The sequence below is a fragment of the Sinohyriopsis cumingii genome, chromosome 15 (genome assembly GCF_028554795.1).
Source record: "Sinohyriopsis cumingii isolate HCF-2022 chromosome 15, ASM2855479v2, whole genome shotgun sequence".
NCBI classification, from domain to species: domain Eukaryota; kingdom Metazoa; phylum Mollusca; class Bivalvia; order Unionida; family Unionidae; genus Sinohyriopsis; species Sinohyriopsis cumingii.
Genome location: NC_142975.1, coordinates 60649243 through 60671956, shown reverse-complemented (window position 1 = coordinate 60671956; position 22714 = coordinate 60649243). Strand labels below are relative to the sequence as shown.

The 22714-nt window shown below is 34.1% G+C and overlaps 1 protein-coding gene across 1 annotated transcript in view; it reads left to right on the top strand.

Annotated features, from left to right (window-relative positions):
- The window catches only part of LOC149781905 (uncharacterized), a 77521-nt gene extending 56465 nt beyond the window's left edge, over positions 1-21056 (top strand). The window contains exon 7 of the mRNA XM_089935027.1: positions 20949-21056. Coding sequence (XP_089791153.1) covers positions 20949-21056 — 108 coding nt within the window. The remainder of the gene's footprint in view (positions 1-20948) is intronic.
- The last annotated feature ends 1658 nt before the right edge of the window (positions 21057-22714 follow it).

Below are 22714 nucleotides of genomic sequence, written 5' to 3'. Positions count from 1 at the left end.
CCTTTTGGAAATATAATAATTTGATATTCAAGGACCCGGAATCTGCGAAAAGAGTATATTAGAAGCTATCTTGAAAAATATTCGTCAGTATATATGTGCTGAACAATTAGATCCTTTTTAGAATATACATATTTCTGATTTCAAACATGTCACATATTAACAACTTTTCTTCGAAATGCTTCTGTTGGAAAATAGAGGAATGAAAAATTAATCTTTTAGGAAACAATTACAAGATCTAGAATAAAAGTAAGTAATTGTGGATGTTGCATTTACGAAAAGAGAAGTGATGTGAATGAACTACCAGATTGGAGGGGTGAAAAGAGTTAGAAGATATTAGAAAGAAAATGATGGATCAGGTCAGGGTTATATTTATAGCCATATGGATTGTAAAAAGGAGACAAAGCGACAAAATATTTCTGTAACTTAGAAAATATAAACTACGTAAGTAAAATGATGTCACCTCTTGTTCATAGCTATGGTTCTTTAACAGAGAGCCAGAACGAAATTTTGGATGAAGGAAAAGTATTTTATATGTAGCGTATAAAAAAGCGTGAAGTTGATCCTGTAGATCTCGAAACGTTGCCTAATTATTCTGTAATTCCAAGACTGAATTATTTAAAGAAACATTACTGAATAGACCTATATCATATATAGAAGCTGCAAATGTCCAACAAAAAATGTGGTAAGAAGAAATATCCATTATCTGACTGATTCACCATAAAAAAATTTATAATTGTTTTTGTAGGATACTGGACAGTTTCTAATGAGAACTATTAACTTAAAACCGTATAAAAGTGGGGAATCATTTTACGCACAGAACGCACAGATCATTTCACTTTTAAGTGTTTCATACAATATTGCTTCTGCATGTTTTTCAAACAGGGATAAACTCTACTACCCACAATTATAAATAAAGATCAGACAGTGTTTTTAAAAGAACGATACATTGGAGAGAATATAAGAAACTTATATGACCTATTGTTTTAAACCAAAATTAGCAATATACTTGGCATAGTCCTTGCAGTCGACATTGAAACCTTACTCATTTGCATGGCCATTTATTGATAAAATTAGGAACATTTTTCAATTGTGAAAAACCAATAAGCATTCGATAAAACTTTATAATCGCAAAATCAAATCTTATGTAGTTAGTAATGGTAAAGTCTTCAGTTGGTTCGGGATGAAAAGAGGAAAGAGGGTGTAGACAGGAGGACAATCTCTTTCCATATACTTTCATCCTGTTTGCAGAGGTTTTAGCTGATTAAATAAGAAAGAATAAGAATGATATTGGAATACACACACACACACACACACACACACACACACACATATATATATATATATATATATATATATATATATATATATATATATATATATATATATATATATATATATATATATATATATATATATATACATGTGTTTGTATGACATAACATAAGTTCATTTTAAATTTGCTGTTATAATGGCATGGGTCAAAAGACAGAATCAAACGTAATGACGTAGAGAAGGGTTATCATGGGGGATTAAATGATCATATATTTAATTTTGTAAATGTTTTAAATTGTCGTTGCTTAGAAGAATGTTTTTTGATTAACCTAAATAGAAAAAGCTGTTACAAGTTTCAGTATTAAATATTGAAACCTTTTTATTTCTGGATACAGGATTTTGTAAAACTTTTAGAGCTAACAAGGGCATTACAAAATGGACACAGCCAAAACAATTCTAGAAACACATGTATGGTTGAGTCCTTATGTTATATAGACTACATGGAAAAAAGAGTTATTATAAACCATGTTTTCAGAAATGGATGATATTAATTGTAAATGATTTGGTCAATGAAGACGGTTCCTGAATACAACGTTTGATGAATAAATGGAAGTTTTCTATTCAGATTAATTTCAAAGATTTTCGAAGCATAATGACAGTGATAAATTCATGAAATAAAAACTTCAGAATCAGTCACGGCTCCAACCGTCAAGAAATATTGTTTTGTATCCTGGTATTAAAAATAAGAAAAGGATGTACCTGTGTAAATGAAAAATTGATTGGAAACAACGAAACACCAATTTCTATAAGGAAGTGGAATTTTAAACTTTGTGAGTTAGAACAAAAAGATTGGCAGACATGTTTCTTACTAGCATATAAAACTACACAATGTTTTAACCTTTGATGGCTACCGTTTAAAATAGTACATAGAATTTTGGCTATGAATGTTTTGAAATAAGTGCATTGGCGACTGTAGTGAAGAAAAATTATTGTAGAGTATTTAGTGTCAGTCGGCTTGATAATGACGAAAATCAAATAAAGAAAATCAATTCACAGTAGATTTACGATTTCTCATGAATTCTCCCACCTACTAATATTTATTGACTAATGGTTCATCGTCAAAAGAGTACATTGATTACGCTCACTGATTTTGCATCCTGTGAATTTCAATATTACTTCATTTTTGTTTTATTTATTGTTCGAAAGGAAGTTATTTCACTTGTGTAACGACGTGTAAACTCGTACTATTTCTACCTGATTGGAGGTGGTTAATATAAGTCAACTGAAACTTGAATCTTCAATATTACGCCCTTTTAAATGAAACAAACTTTTACTTCTGTTTAAACGCCTCTGGTTTTAACACTTCAACTACATTATCTCTTTACCAGCTTACCCTAAATACTAAATAAATATATTTATATTGTACTGCGTGGTTTTGTATTAGGTTTTGTATAATTGTCTTGTATTGTTTTTTGTTGTATTGTACCATTTAGTATTGTAAATAATAAAAAAGAACAAATAAACAAAATTGCTAAACGATTTTATCTAAACTGTATCTGTGTTCGTTCATCGTCAAGTTTCAAGTTCAAGTGATGTGATCCACAGTGTCCGTGCGTATGTTACTCTTCTTGGATTTGGTTTGCTTAACAATGATACCTGAATAGTTATCGGTGGAATCCAATGAATTTTGAGTGGATATCTATGGTGTTTAATTTGACCCAGAGTAACTGACATATCAGAACTTTACGTATATTGTATTTAAATATGTTTGAGGAAACGTATAGCTTAGAAACTTGACATAGACTTTCAAAAGTCTTCTAGTATATAACAATTTTTCTCGCAATTCCTGATTTCGAGTACAGAGGAAACGTTAGTTGAACAGACAGCTATGGAAAGTGTATTGCTCTAAAATATGCCTTAAAATGAGATGTTATTCGTGGATTGATTGTTTCAGCACGAGGGGATATGGGAGTCCATTTGGAGATAGGTGAAAGATACATTATATTAAATTGCGGGGCTAAAGCAAAAATGTTCTTAACTCTGCTCCTTTCAGAAGCCATACTGTTTTGCGGTTGTGAATCTCACTTTTCTCGAATAGCCACTGTCAGCATGAATAGACTCCTTCGGGAATCTTGCCATCTTTGCTAGCCAACGTTCCATCATGTTAACCCTGTCCACACCTTGCGGATCGATACGATATTTGAGTGCATTTTCATAACAATATATAGTGGATTTCGTTATTTGTGCAACTTAATATGTAATGCCAATAAACCAATAGCGTTTAACAGCGTTTCATTGTTACTTTGTATATAGGCCAAAAATGGTGGAGCAAATTTTCTTCAAAAGGGCTCCTTTTAAGTTTAACATCGAAAGTATGACTACTTTCCAGAGAGAGACCATTTGAATATGCATTTGAGGGAAAGAATGTATTTTTTCAAACACAGACAGGTTGTGGAAAATGGATTTTTCTATCAGTCCATTCCATTTGTGTGCTCTCTTTGCATCGATCAATTAGGAAGTGTTCAAATTTTAGCAACTTGACTTTGATTGGATAAGGTGACTTGCAAGTGAAATTCAAACACCATAAGTACTGAATTCTTTGATAGATCCGCCATGGTGTAGATAGGGTTAAAACATCAGAACCTTGGCTATCGTAGATGGAATTTAGCAGCAACAACTGTTTCTGTTTTGACCTCATTTTCAAAGCAATACTTACATAATAGCGAAAGTATATCATTTTAAGGACTGACACGGTAGATGTAGAACTGTTTTTTTTTTTTTACTTCTGAAATTTTACTTCATATTTCAACGCAAATGTATTTTTTATGACAACTAAAATCGAGGCTAGTTTCAGGGTAAAATGATCAGTGCATATAGTATCGTAGTTTATCAACGGCGTCTGGAAACTAATTTATATAAGATCATGTGAACGAAACCAATATTCTAACTTAAATGTAATAGTTTTAATTTCACGATACTGTGGCGTTTATTGTGCACGAGTAACATATTTTTGTCCTACAAATCAATTTCACACCGGTGACCTAAATATCTTTCCATAAAGACGGTGTCTCATGTTTACATATTCATGTGGGTTGATAAATTACACGATGCTTCAAATACATTGTTAATTGTTTATGTTCTAAGCGATTCAAAACCAACGTTCGTGGTCTTGCCTTTCGTGCAACGTTTTAACATATCTACTACATAAGAAACACATTTGCCTTGAAAGTGTACTGGATTAAGGTGTTATCTTTATAGTATTCGATATTTAATACACTGTATTTGGTATGTTACATGAAATAGTAGAGATTGTATATTGATTGGTAGATGATCTAGTAACAGATTATTTTATGTAGGTTGGTGATTAACAATCTATCGCAGCTACCGTAGATCTTATTGATTCAAATACGCGTTCTATTGTTTCTACTGGATGTGATGTTATGGCCCCAATGTCATGCCATACAAGTAATATTATTATTTGCCTTTCATAATCTGTAAAATATTTACCTACTTAAGTTCATTTTGTATTACTTGAATTTTAGCCAGCTTTATTAGAAAATATCCATGAATCTAAATTTCTTTAAAAATCTGACTGTTATTTATACTGGTTTTCCGTTTTTGTCATTTACAAATGCTCAACATTGAAATCCTTATTATACGAAGTTCAAATTGCATCGTTATTTTGTATGATTTTATCTCTCGTATATATTTTAGATAGATGTAACAATTTTTTTCTGTACTGAACTTTTGTATATGCATGCTATTTGATCATAATCACGCAAAGTGTGATCTTATTTTTGACTATATCAGATATTTTTTTAATCGAAGTGTTTTTCGTCTTTGTCAGTGAATACGATCAGGCCTGTTTAGCCCTTGATTATTTGTTAACATGTTCTGTAATTTTAACTGAACACGCCATTATATAGTTCATGAATGTGTGTTATTCTGTAGACTATTGGCGGTTACTGAGTTGATGTTATTATAAAATCGTGATGGATTTATGATTAGCAGCGTGTATTGTGCAAGAAGCAGCGTATTATTTGTTATAACCCGATCATAAAATGATATTTTCGAAATGGCACATCAGATTATTTGTTACAAGTTATAACCCTATCATACAATGATATTTTCGAAATGGCAATACATGTCGTGGGGAACGTGAAATCAATGTTGCTGGCTTTTTAATATTATGGATAAGAAATCAAATTTAAAGGAAATCAAAGTCAATATTATTTCGTGAGATGATTTTCCCATTAGGCTATACATGGATTACGTTATGTTATGCTTATGCGAACACATTTTTCAAGGATAGCGTGAGGTGTCATGGTTTCCTCTAAATATTTTATGCTGATAATCAGTCTGTTTATTGGTCCAATTTACAAAATTCCTTTTAATGACAATACACAAAGTTTCCACCAAAATTAGCTTAATAGTTTAATTCTTGTAGCTTTTTCATAGTAAATTGCTGTTTTATTTCCTTATATGAATCTTATTTTTCATTTTATTTTTGTCTTTATAATGGTTATGTCATGATATCGACCAATAAAATCGAGTATTTTACCGATACGCATAGGCAACTAGTTTCTTTTGTCAATAGGATTTGAATTTGTTTTCCACAGGAAGGCGATCGATTGCCATGCAACTTTCAATTTCAACAGGGGAATTTTAATGCATGTGTTCCCCTCATGATCCGAATAAACTCATCGTGCTTGGTTTTACCGTCACTTACTGCTTTGCTTATTGATGATGCACACATACAGATACTATTTCTAGATACACGTGTCATGCAATATGCAATATGAAGCAGTGTACTGTGGAAAATACTGCTCGGATCTTACGTGTCGCAGACAGCCGATAGGAAATGAGCTTATAATGAAATACAATATTATGTGATATGATATAATATATTGTAGTATATTATAATGTACTGTAAGATAATAGCATATCAAAAGAGTAAGCTTAGCATCGTGTGACTCGTGAGACAAGTTAGGCGAAATATGGATTTTATGCAGTTTTTAAACGTTGGTTAATTACATATCAAACGAAATAAGTGACAAAGAAAACAAAACAAACTGAATCAACGATACACATACATACATACATACACACTTAAGCATGTAAATGCTTACATATTATTCTGTTTCTATATCTCCCACAAAAAAGCATTGCTGTACAGATTGAGACCTTGACCAGAATGTGAAATGGTTGAGGGATCGTTACAAAAAATGAATTATCCGAGTCTAGATTATGAAGAAATTCCATCTAGGGGTTTCAAAAATATAACAAAGTGAAGAAGAAAAAAACTTTTATGAAACCCTTAACACACGTATATATAAGCGTACCATCCTAGTTTTTGCATTTTATCCTATTTGGATGCCATTTTCATTTTGCTGACAAATTAATATTCTAAATGACAAACAAGGATTGATTAAGGAATAAATTATAACAAGTGATAATCCAGTAAAAGATTAAGTTTACGTTACAGAGAAATTTCTTTCGAAATTATATTATTCATCAATAATACTATAGTAAAGAGGGGATTATAAGCCTGGTAGCTGACTGGCAAATCGTCCAAAAGCTATCTGAAATCAATCACGTTAGAAACATTTAGTGTTAAGATTCGGCACATTCGTCACGTTTTTATCTTAAAGAAACTCACAACATTGTATTATAGGGATAAATCGATTTAGACCATACCTTTATTTTATGCTTAATGACGTAATTCACATGTTATTTATTGTATACTACGTAGAGGCTAAAAGTGGAAGAATGAAAACACATTATAAACAGTTTCCTTGTGTGTTATGAAGACCATTATTCATATCAAAATCGGTGGTCCACAGTTTGTGTCATATTTAATTATTATCCATTTTTAACACTTGTAACTCGAACATGATGACACATAGGATTTCTGTCACGCATACGCTATCTCTGATTTAGCATTATTTGATTCAAACTGTATCATTGTTGCACTGAGAATACTAATAGTACCATTCAGTATGGGTTTTACTATATTTTGAGTATGTATGCAGAAGTTCCTTTGCATCAGCTATGAGGTATGATGCTCATCGTGTCTCCGTTTTATAACATTCTGAGATAGCAATTGGCTTCATGATTCGCCACTTTTTCAGCTTGCAGAAATTTGAAATGTTTGCTTGTCAAGTTAACTGTTGATACTGCTTTGTTTACGTCTAGTCGAAATTCGGCATACGTTGTAATCTATCTTTGAATGGTTGATGCCTGTCCAATGGTAGGAAAGATGCTGCACCTATAATTCCTACGACAGGTTTCTGCTGAACACGATATTACGTGCACTGTGTGTACTTTTGCTAAGAAAAGTTTATCCCTTACAGCTGATATATGGCTTTTAACTAGGTAAAATAATCTGCAAATGACAATGAATGGTAAATGTATTGTAAAGAAAAAGCCTCTTTGTCATCTGAAATGTATGAACAGAATTGACCCCTCACTGTCCACATGGCTATCGATTAATACACATCACCAATTAACATAAGACACTACATATTTCCTACATTATGTCCAGACAGAAGAAACATACAATCATCCAACATTTTGAGAAAAACCCAGCTAAGTTCTTGTGACCACACTAATATCTAGAAGATGAAACGAAGTACAAAAAAGAAGAAGGAAATCCATTGCAATTATCAGAACTAAATGTATTAAATGCAGCAAAGTTTATTGTCCTACCCTCCCAGTCAACTCTATTATGGATGCTGTGTTGACTGTGACGCCAAATACACAGATCCTCGGCATTTTTTTTATCACAACTGCTGATACAACGGGACCTGATGCAATGGAAAAATTATTATATGCAGATTAATAGCAATATCACAGTGAATTTTATTAATCCGCTTGTGCGACAAAACATACAACACAGATTATTTTCCTTAGCCAACGTACATTTTAACATGAGCGCAAGCTTTTGTAGGAGACAAAATAAAATCCCCTGAATAGCTGGTTTACATTGCTTTCTATGAAAAGCACAATACCCCAAAACCAGTTATATGTAAATATTTCTCTGCTGTGAAATATATTTCATTGTCTACGTCATTTTAGAAATCATGGTTGGTTAGTGGATGTATGGTTCCCTTTACTGGCGTTAAGGTTTCTTAAAAGTGTTCCAACAAATGTTTATGAAGAAGGTTTAGTATTTACACTTACCGGTATTTATATTCCAATCCGTAGTTGTAAAGTTTCCTCAGGCATATGTGGTATTTGTATTTTGCCTGTTACTGATAATAGGTCTAAGGACATGAAGGTTATTTCTTGTATATGTAAGCATCCCATGTAAGTTGGTAATATTAGCAATAGTTGTATTTATCAACAGTTCATTGCTTATTAACTAAACGGCGCTCTGAGAGACATAGTAACAAAACTACATTTAAGAAGAAAGTTCATCAACATGAGCTTTGATGTTAGATTAACATCATGAAATATCTGTTATATTCAGGTTTTAGGTCTGAAAAAGAGGAAAAATATAATTATCTCAAATCTACATTTCTCACAATAAAAACCCAAATTCGTGTTAGCAATTATTATCTTGTACCAAAAACGAATAAATGCACCAAGATCAGCTTACTAGTTAAATACAGCGAAAGGAGGAAATGTAACCGACCACCTAAATATTTAAATACATCGAGCTTATAAGTATCGCTGAAGATATTTCATATAATATTATGTGCAAGGCCGAGACTATATGATATTCTACCTGGTATGTATGTTCACCTGAGACAAGCTTCTCTATAGAGTGCAAGCAAATAGCACCTGGTAACCGTGATGGTTCAATGACATTAAAGTGTAAATTATTGCATTTTACGGTGACCTTCGGGTTATGTGGTTCCAATAAATTACCATATATTGCAAGTAAGTTAAATTTTTATTTGAAAAATTTTTCATGTGATTCACATTTTAGTATTTTATGTGACTAAGGCATAGTGAGCCACACCCTAGCAGGTGCGTTAAGTAGTATATTAGTTGTACCGCACATGTTTAAGTCAACGATGGGAGATTCCATCAGCTGAGAGAGAGAGGGTAAGTAAGGTATTTGTTAAGGTAATTGAACCATAGGCAACTGGCAATTTATGTGTATACGTCCAACATCATTGTGCTGCCATCAGCAAATACTCGTACCTCATAAGAATGTATTCTAAGTTAAGGGAACTAAGGCAATGATTGTATAATATTACAGATCCAGTTGTCTCCTGATTACATTTATTGACAAACAGATGATGATGCTTACCCCCCAAAAAATCTTTTCTACCACTTGGTTTCGTCTAGTTGAACTCCGTGATATTTATGTCTATATAGTGTATATAGACTCGTCACAGCACAAATCTTCCATTTGTTTCCCAAAGTTCAACGAAATTTTCAGCAATTACTTAACAGAGATGTTGAATTATTTATTAAATTTCTCACTTGCGTTTTATTTTATTTTTTTATTTTAAAAAATTAGTTGAGTACGTTGAACAATGCAATGGATGTAAAATTAGTTTAGGACCTTCAGGTTTTGAATTCGATGCCCAGTGACGAAATGTGAAGTAACTGATTGTCTGGTATTTGCTGTGAGTTATATTTTTTTATTGTGCTGCTTTCTTCGTACGATCTATAATTAAACTAAATATAATTCTCCGGATAAAATTGGAGTAGATTCAAGTCAATCTCACATAAACATAGTTTTTTCTTTATGCGCGTTTAAATACTATCAGGCCATCCAATGGCTTGTACGTAGTGTTTAACGCACCTTTTCAGGTCCTATGGAATGTTTATTGCACGATATAGAAAACTGGACTGATACAATGTGAGTTAATTCATTTTAAATTCACATACCAATAGTTTCCACTTTGTAGGCGTCATAATTATTTAGCAAGCCATCAAATAACAGGTATAAGGTATTTAACAGCTCCACCACCTGCATGGGTGCGTATCGGAAGGCAATATTTGTGAACCCGACTATGTCTGAAAACATTAGTCACAGATGCAAAAGATTCTGGGATAATTGATCCATTTTGTTTCATTTCCAAGGCCATAGACGAGGGTAACATCTGGTAATGTAGAGTCTCCGTTCTCTTCCTTTCCTATGCTAGGTCATTAGCTTACTGTTCTAGAGCTATGACAAATTGATGGATTTTGCTCGTCAGCTTCTGAACTGAGAACGCCATCATAGACAACAATACACAGACGACAACCAAAACGATCATGCTGTATTTCAGCTCTATTCGTGTTTACCTTTATCTCTTCGTATTTTTTCTGAAGAAGATGATTGGATCCAAGACCCGTTCTCCGTTAATACTTTTATTACGCTTCGACTGAGACACAAGTAGTATTCTTCTGGCAGCGGTTTTATTGCTTTCAACGAGGTTATCATTAAGTATTTACATTCATACCAGTTTTGTCGGACGCTTTTGGGAATATCGTTCAGTGATTATGTTCGCAGCCATTTGGAAGTTAAATTGTTCCACCTATCGTGCTTCAGTGTCTTCAGTATCTTCAGTGTCTTTGCTCGGTATCTCGAATATTCATAAGCAGAGCAAACGGCAATGTCACTCTGATCAATCCTTCATTAAATTATTGTTGGCCATGGTGAAGAACAACACTACAGCTGCAAAGTCACAGTTGGAAGGTCTACCGTTTAATTAGCTACAACAGGACTAAGATGTGGTCGATTCTAGGATCATTGTTATTAAGCAGGCATCATTTGGAAAGGTTTGATGAAATTAATTATAGAATTAGAAGATAAACATTACGCTAAGCAGAATAGTGTGTACAAATCATTACATCTGTTGGAAGAGGTATTAAAAAAATCAGATATGTTCATGGATCAGACCCTTTAGCCGTGCTGTGCAGTTAACCAGTTGTACTCCGCAATGACCTCTAGTATCCGAAAATTACAAAGCCAGGCGAAGATCAAGTCATAGGTCTTAGATAGACAAGAACATATATTCTCTCTCTTTCAAGGACTGTGATTCCACTGACTGTTTAATGTTATCTTCAGTAGCAATATCAAATAAAAACCTCGGACACTTAAGAAATATCTTTTTATCTCTGCGCTATAAACTTATAGTATTTAGGAAAGATGGTCGGCCCCGAAAGAACTGCTTAGTCATATCTTCCTCCACGACAGTTGACGAGTCAAATTATCTTCACGAAATCATACAGCTCACCGTAAAGTCACACTAACATCCATATGTATACCTTTAAAATGCCAGGATACACATTGTAATTAAACTTGCAAATTTAAAATAATATTGCTTCGTCAAGTGTTAAAACGCTTATTAAGTTCTGTTGACATACTTAGTTCCCCTGAATAATAATAAACTTTTAAATAATATTGTGATTAAATTATTAAGATTGGTGGCTCGATTTTTAATGATTTATTACACCTTGCACATAAATGTTTTGAGGACCCATTAGGGTTTTGAGAAGAAAAAAAAAACTTATTTTTCTTTCTGGCCATATTCCAGGCGTCGAAAGTGGTTACGAGTCATAATTTGAGAATACCATAATATAGATTCAGGTTGGCAAATTATTAATTGTCATTGTAACAAACGTAAAACAATTTTAATTTTCATTGTAATAAACCCACACTGTTACGAGCGTTGTCCCAAAATCAGCATTTTACCTGGCATTGTAACATGTGCAATAAAGTATAACTGTCATTTAACAAAATCCACACTATAAAAAGTTGTTACAAAAAATACATTTTAGCTGTCATTATAATATTGAAAAAGAAATCTTAACTGGTTATTATCACAAAAAAAAACAAGTAATAAATGGCGCTGCTGCGAAAACCACAATTTAACTGGCATTGTGACAAACCCAACATTTTAACTAGCACTGTAAGAAAGTTACATTATAACTGGTATTGTAACAAAAAATATAAACTGGTATTGCAATAAAAACAATTTTGACAGATACTGTAACAAAATCCACATTTGAACTAGCACTTTACACAATGGTTTCGCTCGTAATGTAAATCATACAAGCTCATACACACACACGCGCGCGCGCAGTGGACAAGTTCATCAATCTCATTTGGAAATTGTCTCATGTGGTCCACATCAAAGACAAAGCCAACGTGCAATAATTGTTATGGCAAGTGTGGCCTTTTATATACTTCGCACAAGTACAGACGTGCAGAGCAAATGTCTGAAAACAAAAGTGAAAGTATACGATGCAAATGTATTGCCGACTTTGCATGATGCATGCGAGATTTGGATGGTATGCATATACATTGGTGAAAGGTTGGGCCAATTTCGCATGATCTGCACGTGAATACTGATGAAGAAGGAGCCTGAGACTGAAGTTCTCACACGGGCAAGCATTTCAAGCAGTCGCACTCTGCTGATGAAATCACAAATGATATAACCAAGCCACGTTACCAGGATGTCAGAAGAGCAACTACCAAATATCTTCTACGGCGAGCTCAAGGAGGGAAAGCGATCGCATGTGTTCAAAGATTACCTCAGATCATCCTTGAAACAAGTCAACATTGATTCTCAGTCTTGGGAAGGGTTGCACAGGATTACTTATGCCGGCTCCTCTATATCGGAGCTATAAACTTTGACCTGACTAGAATTGCAGAGGCAGTACAATTGATTGACCAGCGTAAATGTGAGAAATGCAGAGGAAATCCAAGAACAGGTCCCGGAACTACCGACATTAACATCATGGGAGTAATATTGTCCGTGTTTGTACAAAATGCTCTTTCTCCATCTTCGGTGGAAGCTTACAGGCACAGTTGGAAGCATTACATCAATGTTTCAACCGCTATCAAATTCAACAGTACTTTCCTGGTTTCAAGTACCAATTTGGCACTTTTCATCTCGTATCTTTTTGAAAAACACTATGCACCATCAACCATATCAAGATGTGTCTTGGCTATTGGCTATATGCATAAACTGAAAGATATCCCTGATCCAACCAATTCCTTTCTTTTTCAAACACTCCTGCAAACGCTACATAAACATTTACCAAACACACAAATGCCAGACTACCAATTGATAAATGTCTGCTACCAAGACTAGTTCTAGTCCTGCATGCATTTACCCACAATGCTTTTCGTAGGGCTCTATTTAAGTTTATGTTTTTTCTTGCATTTCATGAATTTGTGCGGGATGGGGAAATGACCCTTTGACAACCTGGTTAAAGAAATCCAAACTTTCTTCAGTTATCAGGTTCAGATCAGTGACGATGGTTAAGTTGTCCCTTTTATAAATAACAAACACTCCAAGGGTAACCTTTTCGCCTAAGTGTCGTGCACAAACAAGTACAAGACCAGTGCCTTGTAAAAGCGCTGCGTCAATATTTCTAGCTGCTGGGTTGCCATGCGGAAATACTCTTCCTTACCTCTTGGGGGTTGCCCATAACTAGGTATGAAATCAACCAAAACTGCGCACATTGTTCTTGCAATGCGGTTTTAATCTTCAATTATTCAATACTCTTAATTTTTGGATTGGAGCAGCCACAAAGGGTGCTACGCAGGGTCTCTCAGACAGTCTTAGTTGGATCTTGGTTAGGTTGCAGTCCTACGCCTATAAGAAATATATTCACATTATTAAAACGAAGAACGAAATTACAAGTGGATCGATAGCATTTTTCTGAATTTAAAAACAATTATAACAAGAAATATTAAATTTTGCTGCTGGATTGTTTCTGGTCATTCAATAAATATTGTTTTCTATGGCAGGCATCGCATAATAAATATATTGCATATACTGCCTTCATTAGTCGCTATATGTTACGTAGATGCAGATGAATTTATCAAATTTTACAATAATTGTTTGAATCAATGTTTCGCTAATAGTTTTGTAGCAGTAATAAGGAAGTTTATAATTGGCCATTATTATTTCCTACCGAGCTAAGTCAATCACATCATCTATTTGAAGATCTGTATAATCCCGAAGGTAGTCTTGACAATATTTGGTCCTGTTTGCATGAAATATATATCTAAAACCTAGAACATATATATGGCTCAGGTCTACCAGTATCAACCAGTGTGCAGATAACAGACTTCCGCATATTAATAAAATGTTAATGACTACATTTAATAGATGATCAAAATGTAATAAGCTCTGTATGACGTACGGTCATATGGAATGTAATTTTGTTACGGTTATATTCTTAATCACCGTCACATTGGACCTGATATTGATTGTCACGTTTAGAAATTCCTCGAAGCGTGCTTTCTTTCTTCAGCCCCTGAATTAATTACGTGCACGATCCGAAAGCAAAACCATTTACAAAGGCACAACAAACATACAGCGACAAAAGAAGCAACTGACATAAGTCCATGTCCGTGAGGTATGCGGAACCTTTCTTCTCATTCCAGCAACGTATAACACAAAGTAAACGGAGACTTATTCATCATTCCAAAAATGTATAAACACATGAAATGTAGAACGGATATATCAGAAAGGACATAGTGCATAAATATTTTTGTAACTTGGAGAAAAGACATTGTACTTTTTCCAAAGACTGTATAAAAATAGAATTGAAATTATAGATCCTAATGAAGTTATCCAGTAACAAAAATGTTACTACCTTTATTAAATTTCTGCAAGAAATACTGTTACTGAAGAAATCGATTCAACCTTTTCTCCAAAACAATAATGCGAATATATTAAGAATTTCATTAGAAGATTCCAAGCAGCTGAAAGGACAATTACCCATGCAAAAATGTATCTCGACAATGAAGGAAATGAATTAAATGACAATGAAAATCAAAGTTTAAGCTAGCACTTACCTTCGGCAAAGTAAGCGCTACCGAGTGCTCTCTCGACCCCGGTATTTTCTTTGCTCAGAAGCAAAATGTAATAGGCCATGATATGTGGCCAATAGTTCACTTCCTCTGACGCATGTAGGATGATGGAAATCCAGTTCAAAATAATGACGATATCATCCGAGAAAACTTTCAAGACATCCATGACGGTTGTATTTCAAGGTGCTAGGTTATCTCGAAATTCACGAACATGATTGTGATATTTCTCTTTCGAAAAAAAGAAGTCCAGTCTCTGAATTGGGTACCGTTCATCTATGTTGCTGAGATATTGGTCTGTTTCATTGTATTCATTTCACAGTAAAACAAACAACAAATATTGATCCATAATATTAAGACTACCATTCACATACTAAGATCTAAATAATTACGCCAAGTGGCTTCTGTCTTAAAATTAATAGCTGACGTATTTTGCTGTGTCTTAAATATCGAAGAAAGACTGCAATAAAGTTCCCAATGGTTAACCTAGGATGCAGATTGCAAAACTCATGGTACATTTTATTAAATATAGGATTAAATTATCATGGTTGGGTATTTATCGACGATGCGTAAATTTTACCTAATCACTCACAAAGTTAACATAAAGTCTTCGGACTTTATTTACTTTGCGAGTGATTAGGGAAAATTTACACATCGATAAATACCCTACCATGATCATTTAATCCTTATAATTGCAATTTACTTCCTTTCTAACATCCCATCAGCAGATTTAACCAACGAAAGATTCACTTTTATGTACATTGAAGTTTTCTTTCATTAGCCTCTTAACTGCGAGAGAATACATAGCCCTATCTTCGCTAGCCAAGATTCATCGATATACAGTGATTCGGGGTAGAATGTCATAGTGGGTCATGCCATTGATATACTGTTATGATCATTCCTTTAATACATACAAAATGGTTGTTACGGTTAAACTTGGCATATTCCTTTTTTGTGTTGAAAATTACTCTTGCGTGTGGCACGTGTTGTTATAGCAACGTTATTGTTACTTTCTACGCATTCCAATCTTTCAAGAGCAAAATCGTATCCATTTTTTGTGACACTCCTTGATTGACATATTACCCTGACCTTTAATAACCGCTGTTATAACATGTTGTCGCGGTGAAATGCAATAATTTCCGAAGATTAGCTTCTGAAACCTGATATATGCCTTCTTCGGCAAAAGTGGCGAGTGTTGGAATGCTGAAAGGTCTGTGCAATTACATTGTTTTAACTTTAAATGGTCGATTTTAAGCTGTGGCTTGTCATTTTTTATCAGAAATCACAGGAGTGTGTGGGTAGGAGCTTTTTGTTATTAATATTAGGGTGCAAGGCGTTGATATAGATAAAACTTCACATTAAATGATCTGGTAACAGGAAACCAAAAGTAGTCCACAGAATTTATCGATGTGTAAACAATTCCAGATCAGTATCACATGACTGTTTACATCCAATCAAAGCGCAGAAAACGCAGTCAATTTATAAAAATTGAAATTATTTTGCAATGTATTTGCATGTGAGTCCGTTACTGTTTTGTGGGAAGAAATATATGAAACCTGCCGATTCAGTTTTGTCTCCCAAAGACATGTTTTTCATAGGAGTATTGAACACAGAACCATCGTTATATTTACTCTTGTAATCAGCTATTATAACATCAAGTGTGGGATGCGCGAAATCTTATGTTACAATACAGTGTTATTTTCTTCTAGCCCATCATGGATCAAATGCTTCTTTACTCACTTCACGTAATTAAGTCCTAATTTGGTAGGAAATAAAAATCGGCGTAGATCAACCACAACAGCTTAATTCCTCTAACATCTTTATAGCTATGTAGTTTTTTGTTTACATACCAGCACTGACAGCTGAAATTAAACTTGAAACCTGTAATCAGATTGACCTAGCCATGGAACACATTTATTTATCAACTACATTAAGGAAATTCCACAAGTATCTTTGATCAACCCGTTTACCTTATCTAAACCTCACTTTAAACCTTAATACTCTGTTCTTTCTCCGTACGTTACATTACGGAAACACTTCAAAACGAATTACGATGTGATGTGATTTGGATTTTTAACGTAGCTTTAACCATTTTTCAGTCATATCGCTACGATGTCTGCAATGTGGCAGTTTATAGTGTTGTTGTTGTTGTTGTTGGGTTTAACGCCATTTTTCAGCACAAGATAGGCTATACATGCGGCCAGTATAACTGGTGGAGGAAGAACCCTGAAAGAACCACCGACCCACGAGAAGCTACTGGCAGGCTTTCCCATGTACCCACGCTAGCCGAGCCTTGGACTCAAACCCACGCAGGCAGAGGTGAGATGGCAGTGATCCGTAACGGTGAGCGCTTTAGACCACTCGGCCACTCGGGGCCCCCCAGTTAATAGTGATGTCTAGCACTGGGGCGTCATGCCGCATACATGTACCATGATGTCCCACCCAGTCACATTATCCTGACACCAGGCCGACCAGTCCTAATACTAACCTCTTGATGCTGAGCGCTAAGCGATGCAGCTGTTAGTACCATTTTTGTAAGTCTTTTGGTATGACTTGGTCGGGGATTGAACCCACGACCTCCGGCATGCGAGACGGACGCTCTAACCACTAGGCCACCGGAGCGGTCAAAACGAATTACGAAAATAATATCTGAAACAATGGATCAAATTAATTTTATGCTCGAGATCAAACCTTACCAAGTTTTTTTTTTTCTTTTCAACTTTCTACAGCAGTACAACTAGCTTTGACAACACTTTGATCCCATAAGAACTTGCGAACGAATAATAGTTACATCTTCAAAGAAAGAGAGAGATATTCAACTCATTAAATATTTTCACTGCCTCATTGAAAACTGCTCTCATTATTTCTGATGTGTACAAAATTTAAAACATTGTTGTCTTCAGTAAGCATTGCCAAAAGTAATGTAGCCTCAATAATTATCGCAATGTATATAAATTAAAATTTTAAAATTTGTGTTAAAAATGCAAATTATATAGTCTGTGGGGCTGATGCTCATTATGATCAGCATGCAAGTATACGTACACCTTATACAAGCTGTAACTGTGGATATTTTGAAACAATGAAACAGAAAATATCTTTCAAAGCCGGAACGAGGCCTTTATTCAGACCAAAAAAAAGACATATTTCTAGTTGATACTGTGCCTTTAGGTCATTCGTACCTTTAATTATGGGTCCAAGCAGTTAATGTGTGTGTTTGTGATGGGTTGATTATATGAGTAAGTTTAATCTGTTTGTATGGCTTTCAATAATTGTTTATAAACGTATATGACACTTAATAAGGGGATGGATATTTTTTTAAAAAACTATAGTAGAGTATAGTGGAGTATACTCAAGTTATCAACTAGGCCCTTTTAAACTTTCAGAAAAAGAAAAATGGCTAAAGCAATATAGGTCAAAGGAATACAATGTACTTTCTCAAAGTCTACCTAGAATGTAAGAAAACAGCAAAAGGAAGTGAGTCTAAGACAAAATGCATCCCTTTGTATTATTCATTTTAGTTGAGACATTGATTGATAAAGTGTGGCGTTGTAACATAAGCTGATATCCCATTCAATGTAACATTTTTGTGCAACGTTACTTATAATTGATAATTATAAATTGATACCCTAAGCATTACACAAAAGATGTTCAAACAGATTATTTGAATTAACTTTGTACACCTGATCTTAACATGGTTACATATCCCATATGAGCAAATTTCAATATATTTTAGACTGGATTCAGAATATTACATTCAGGACATCATATAGGATCTCTCGTTACTCGTAGTTGAGCTGTTAGGCACAAATTTGATTGTATGTACTTTAAATATAACAAAGTGTTATTTTCATCACGAATATCCTGATGTATGGTAATATATTTTAATTGAGTACTTTGACAGTGCGGTGTTGTATTATTAGCTGAATCAAATGAATCAATCACTTAATAATTGATAACCGCCACTCTTAAAAATGCACTAGAAGATGTTCCAACAGATCATTTCAGTTACGTTTATACAGCCTGTCTTTATAAGTACATGGTACAAGTCCCACAGATGCAAAATGCCCGTCCATTTTGACAAGTTTTGGGGATCAGAAATTCACATTTAGCTGATGATATAAGATCTATCGATATTTATAATTGATCTGTGAGGCACATAATTGACTGTATTCACTTTAAATATTCAGAAACTGTTTTTCCATCATGAATTAACTTACTAAGGTAATATTTTGAATTTAGTACATTGTCTCTTAACTTCCATGTATACTGGTGTGTAGTTATTCTTGCAACAAATGATCAAACTTATAAATTCCCACATTGCCTTAAACTTGATTACAGCTGAGTTGATGACAGCTGGGATACCGTTTTAGTTACTGAGCTGAAAATGGCTGAACATAATCTGATAAGATATTTCTAGAAACGTTATATATTTTGGGATGAATAGTCTCTTTAATACATGTCCATTGCTTCACATTTCTCAGTGTCACTATGTCAAGCTAAATGTCTTATTCTCCTGTGAATACACACTTAATATAATTTACAAATCACATTCTTAGTTTCATTTACCTCCATCTTACCGATCTATAAGATTAAGTGAAACATTCTATATCTTTTCAAGTCTTGCTTGGCATCTGGAACGTGATGGAGGAGTTAGATTTCTTAGACTGTCCTACACTCCGACTATGATGCCAATATCTCACTAAGACATGTATAATGTACCCGCCATAAATTACCAGGATTAGTTCGTATTTCCACACTGATATATATCACCTCAAAACATGGTTTAGGTCTTCATGCGAGAGATCAGCACCAATGTTCAGAACCTCTCTGGAACTTTATTTTCATATTACGTAATCGCCTTTTGTGGTTACTGACATTGAAACGCAATGCGTATTTGCTATAAAACATGGCAGTGGTCCCATTAAAATGGGAAACTTAAGTGCAAAATATTAATACTAATACTAGCATCTAGCTGAGTACATGACACAGTAAATGTGGAATATGGAATTTATCGTTGTTTCTTTAGTTATGTATGTGCATTTAAAGGCATATTGTAATTTGCTACAAAAATTACCGTGAGCTATTTAACTTCACCTCCGCATGACAATATGTTATACGTTGTACAACCCTAAATCAACACCTGTTTTAAATACCATTCACTGGTCAACTTTACTGTCTAAAATTGGTCAGTTTCAACTTTAAAATTTGTATGAAAATTTAATTTTATGTTAAAATTTAGTTTTCTAAATTTAAAAATTCTACTAAATTTGTATTGATCAATATTTTTATTTAAAACACATTTTCATATTGATATTATTATGTATTACAATTAAGTTTTTAGTGCATTGAAAAATTCCTATAACTAAGGAAGATAAAGCAAATTAAGTGTCGGTGTCTCGAGAGCACTTGGCAACAAACTTGCACCCTGTGCAACACCAACACTACACACTTCATGTCAGCTCTGACAGGCCCTATTGCTGTGATATTCTAAAACATTTGCTGTGAAACGTTGCAATATGTGTGGCATGCAAATATAAACGCATCACTACAATTTGGCCATAACAAGTTGGCCTGATAGGACCCGGGTCACAATTACTTGTTCAGGTTTAGTACCCACAAATATAGTCCAAGTCTTTTTTTTAGAGCATTTTTCCACTTTCATATTGGTGGCGATAAAAGAGTTAAATTTAGGTATATGTTTATTCCTTATAATATAGGCATTATGGTGTGGGCGTCTGTGTATCTTTTGGCTATAGTGCACAATGAGAGATGAATCTGTAACCCTATGCACGTTGATTTGTTCACAGTCTAGCCTCACAAAGCAATGTTGGATAACCTGTGATAAAACCTTAATTCTGAGTTCATCTTTGTTGGTACTTCAGATTAAACTATGATTTTTTAGGATTTGGATACAGTGTCAAGTTCAGCACTGAAAACCAAAAGATGTAGAGACGATATAGGAAATACATATTGTGATCTGAGTCCATTTCATGAGGTCTTTGCAATATAAGCTCGACACAAGCCAGCATATGTGGAAAGTCACGGAGTTCAGATGTTCTGACACTCCACTAAGAAAGGCCCTTTTAAAAACTAAATGAGACCCTAAAGAAAATTAGAGGTTAGTTAAGCACAGTCTCTAGTCAAAACCGTTACAGAAAATTGTTTTCCGATATGGCAATGTTGTGGCAAACCCAAGAAAAACTGTATTAAGTCTGTGCTAATTATAACAGCAGATTAAGGGCAGAAGACTTTATTCTAGAAATCGAACAAGTTTTCAGAGACGACGTTGGTCAAAGTCTGAGCAAGAAATAGTACATAAGAGATAACTAGATAAATAGTACATACGAGGCAACTAGAAAAATAGTGCATACTAGATAACTAGATAAATAGTGCATACGAAATAACTAGATAAATAAGGCATACGAGATAACTAGAAAAATAGTGCATACGAGATAACTAGACCATAGAAAACAGAAAACCTCTGATTTAACAAAACTATGTTCATAAAAACTTAAATTCTTGGAAGTAATAAATACGTTGTACATTATTTCGTTTGTTCTTTTTCTTGAATTAAAGTGCATACATCGCAAAACATCTTGACAAGTGATTTAAATTTTGTCGTGGATAAGATAACAGCCTCGATTACGCATTGATCCTTTTCTATCAATGAAATACAATTATGGCTCAGATTTGTACTTGAATTACTCTTAAAATTTTTAAAACGTTTAATCTGCTGGTTTTTTTTAAAATTCGTATGTAATTGAAAAGTTCAACTACGCATCAGAGATACTACCGATCTTCCTCACGCAAACAATCAGTCTTGTCCGTAAGATCGGCCCCTCTGTCCGTAAGATCGGCACCTCTGTCCGTATATACATGTGCACATGACCTATGGTATAACTGTCTGTACATTTAATTTAGAGCTGGTCTGTTTCCACCAACTCGCTGGTCCACCAGGCTATCGGTGGTTTCAGATAAAATGATAATATTTAGGTCTTGTCAGCGTGGCAACATATCGCTTCACAGACTGGGTGCAATCTATGTTTCTTCTCCACCTAAAGAAGTTAAAATGTAATTTTTATTTTTTCTCTTCTGTGCTTTCAAACAGCGAGAGGATTGTTACTGATGGGCATATTATTTTACAGGAGTGATTATTCTTACTAATGGACCTATTTTAAGCAGAAGAGATTCTGACTAATGGACAGCTTTTAAACAGAAGGGATTTTGACTAATGAATGTATTCTAAACAGAAGGGATTTTCACTAATGGGCTTATTTTCATCAAAGCAGTTTTTTTTTGCACAAAGCATTTAAGTCAGATATTGATCACAAAATTAGATTTTTTCCACAGAAATAAACCAAATCATATGAATCAGAATGAAGTAATTGTAGCGGAATAATTATGCAGATCTTAGTAAATTGCAAGAATAGATCGGCATGATTACAAGTTTTGGATGCATAAAGATCACTTGATTGGACATATGACGGTTGCCTGTGAAAAAATGAAAAGGCACGCAATCGATTCATACATTACTTAATAACGGACATGCTTCTCTTTAAGCGCTTGGTTTACATTGATAGCAAGTGCTACACGATTATTGTTGGAAATGCACCAAGTATTTTAATGTCTGTAAGCCATAACATCAGAAAGAAAATCCAATAACTGTTA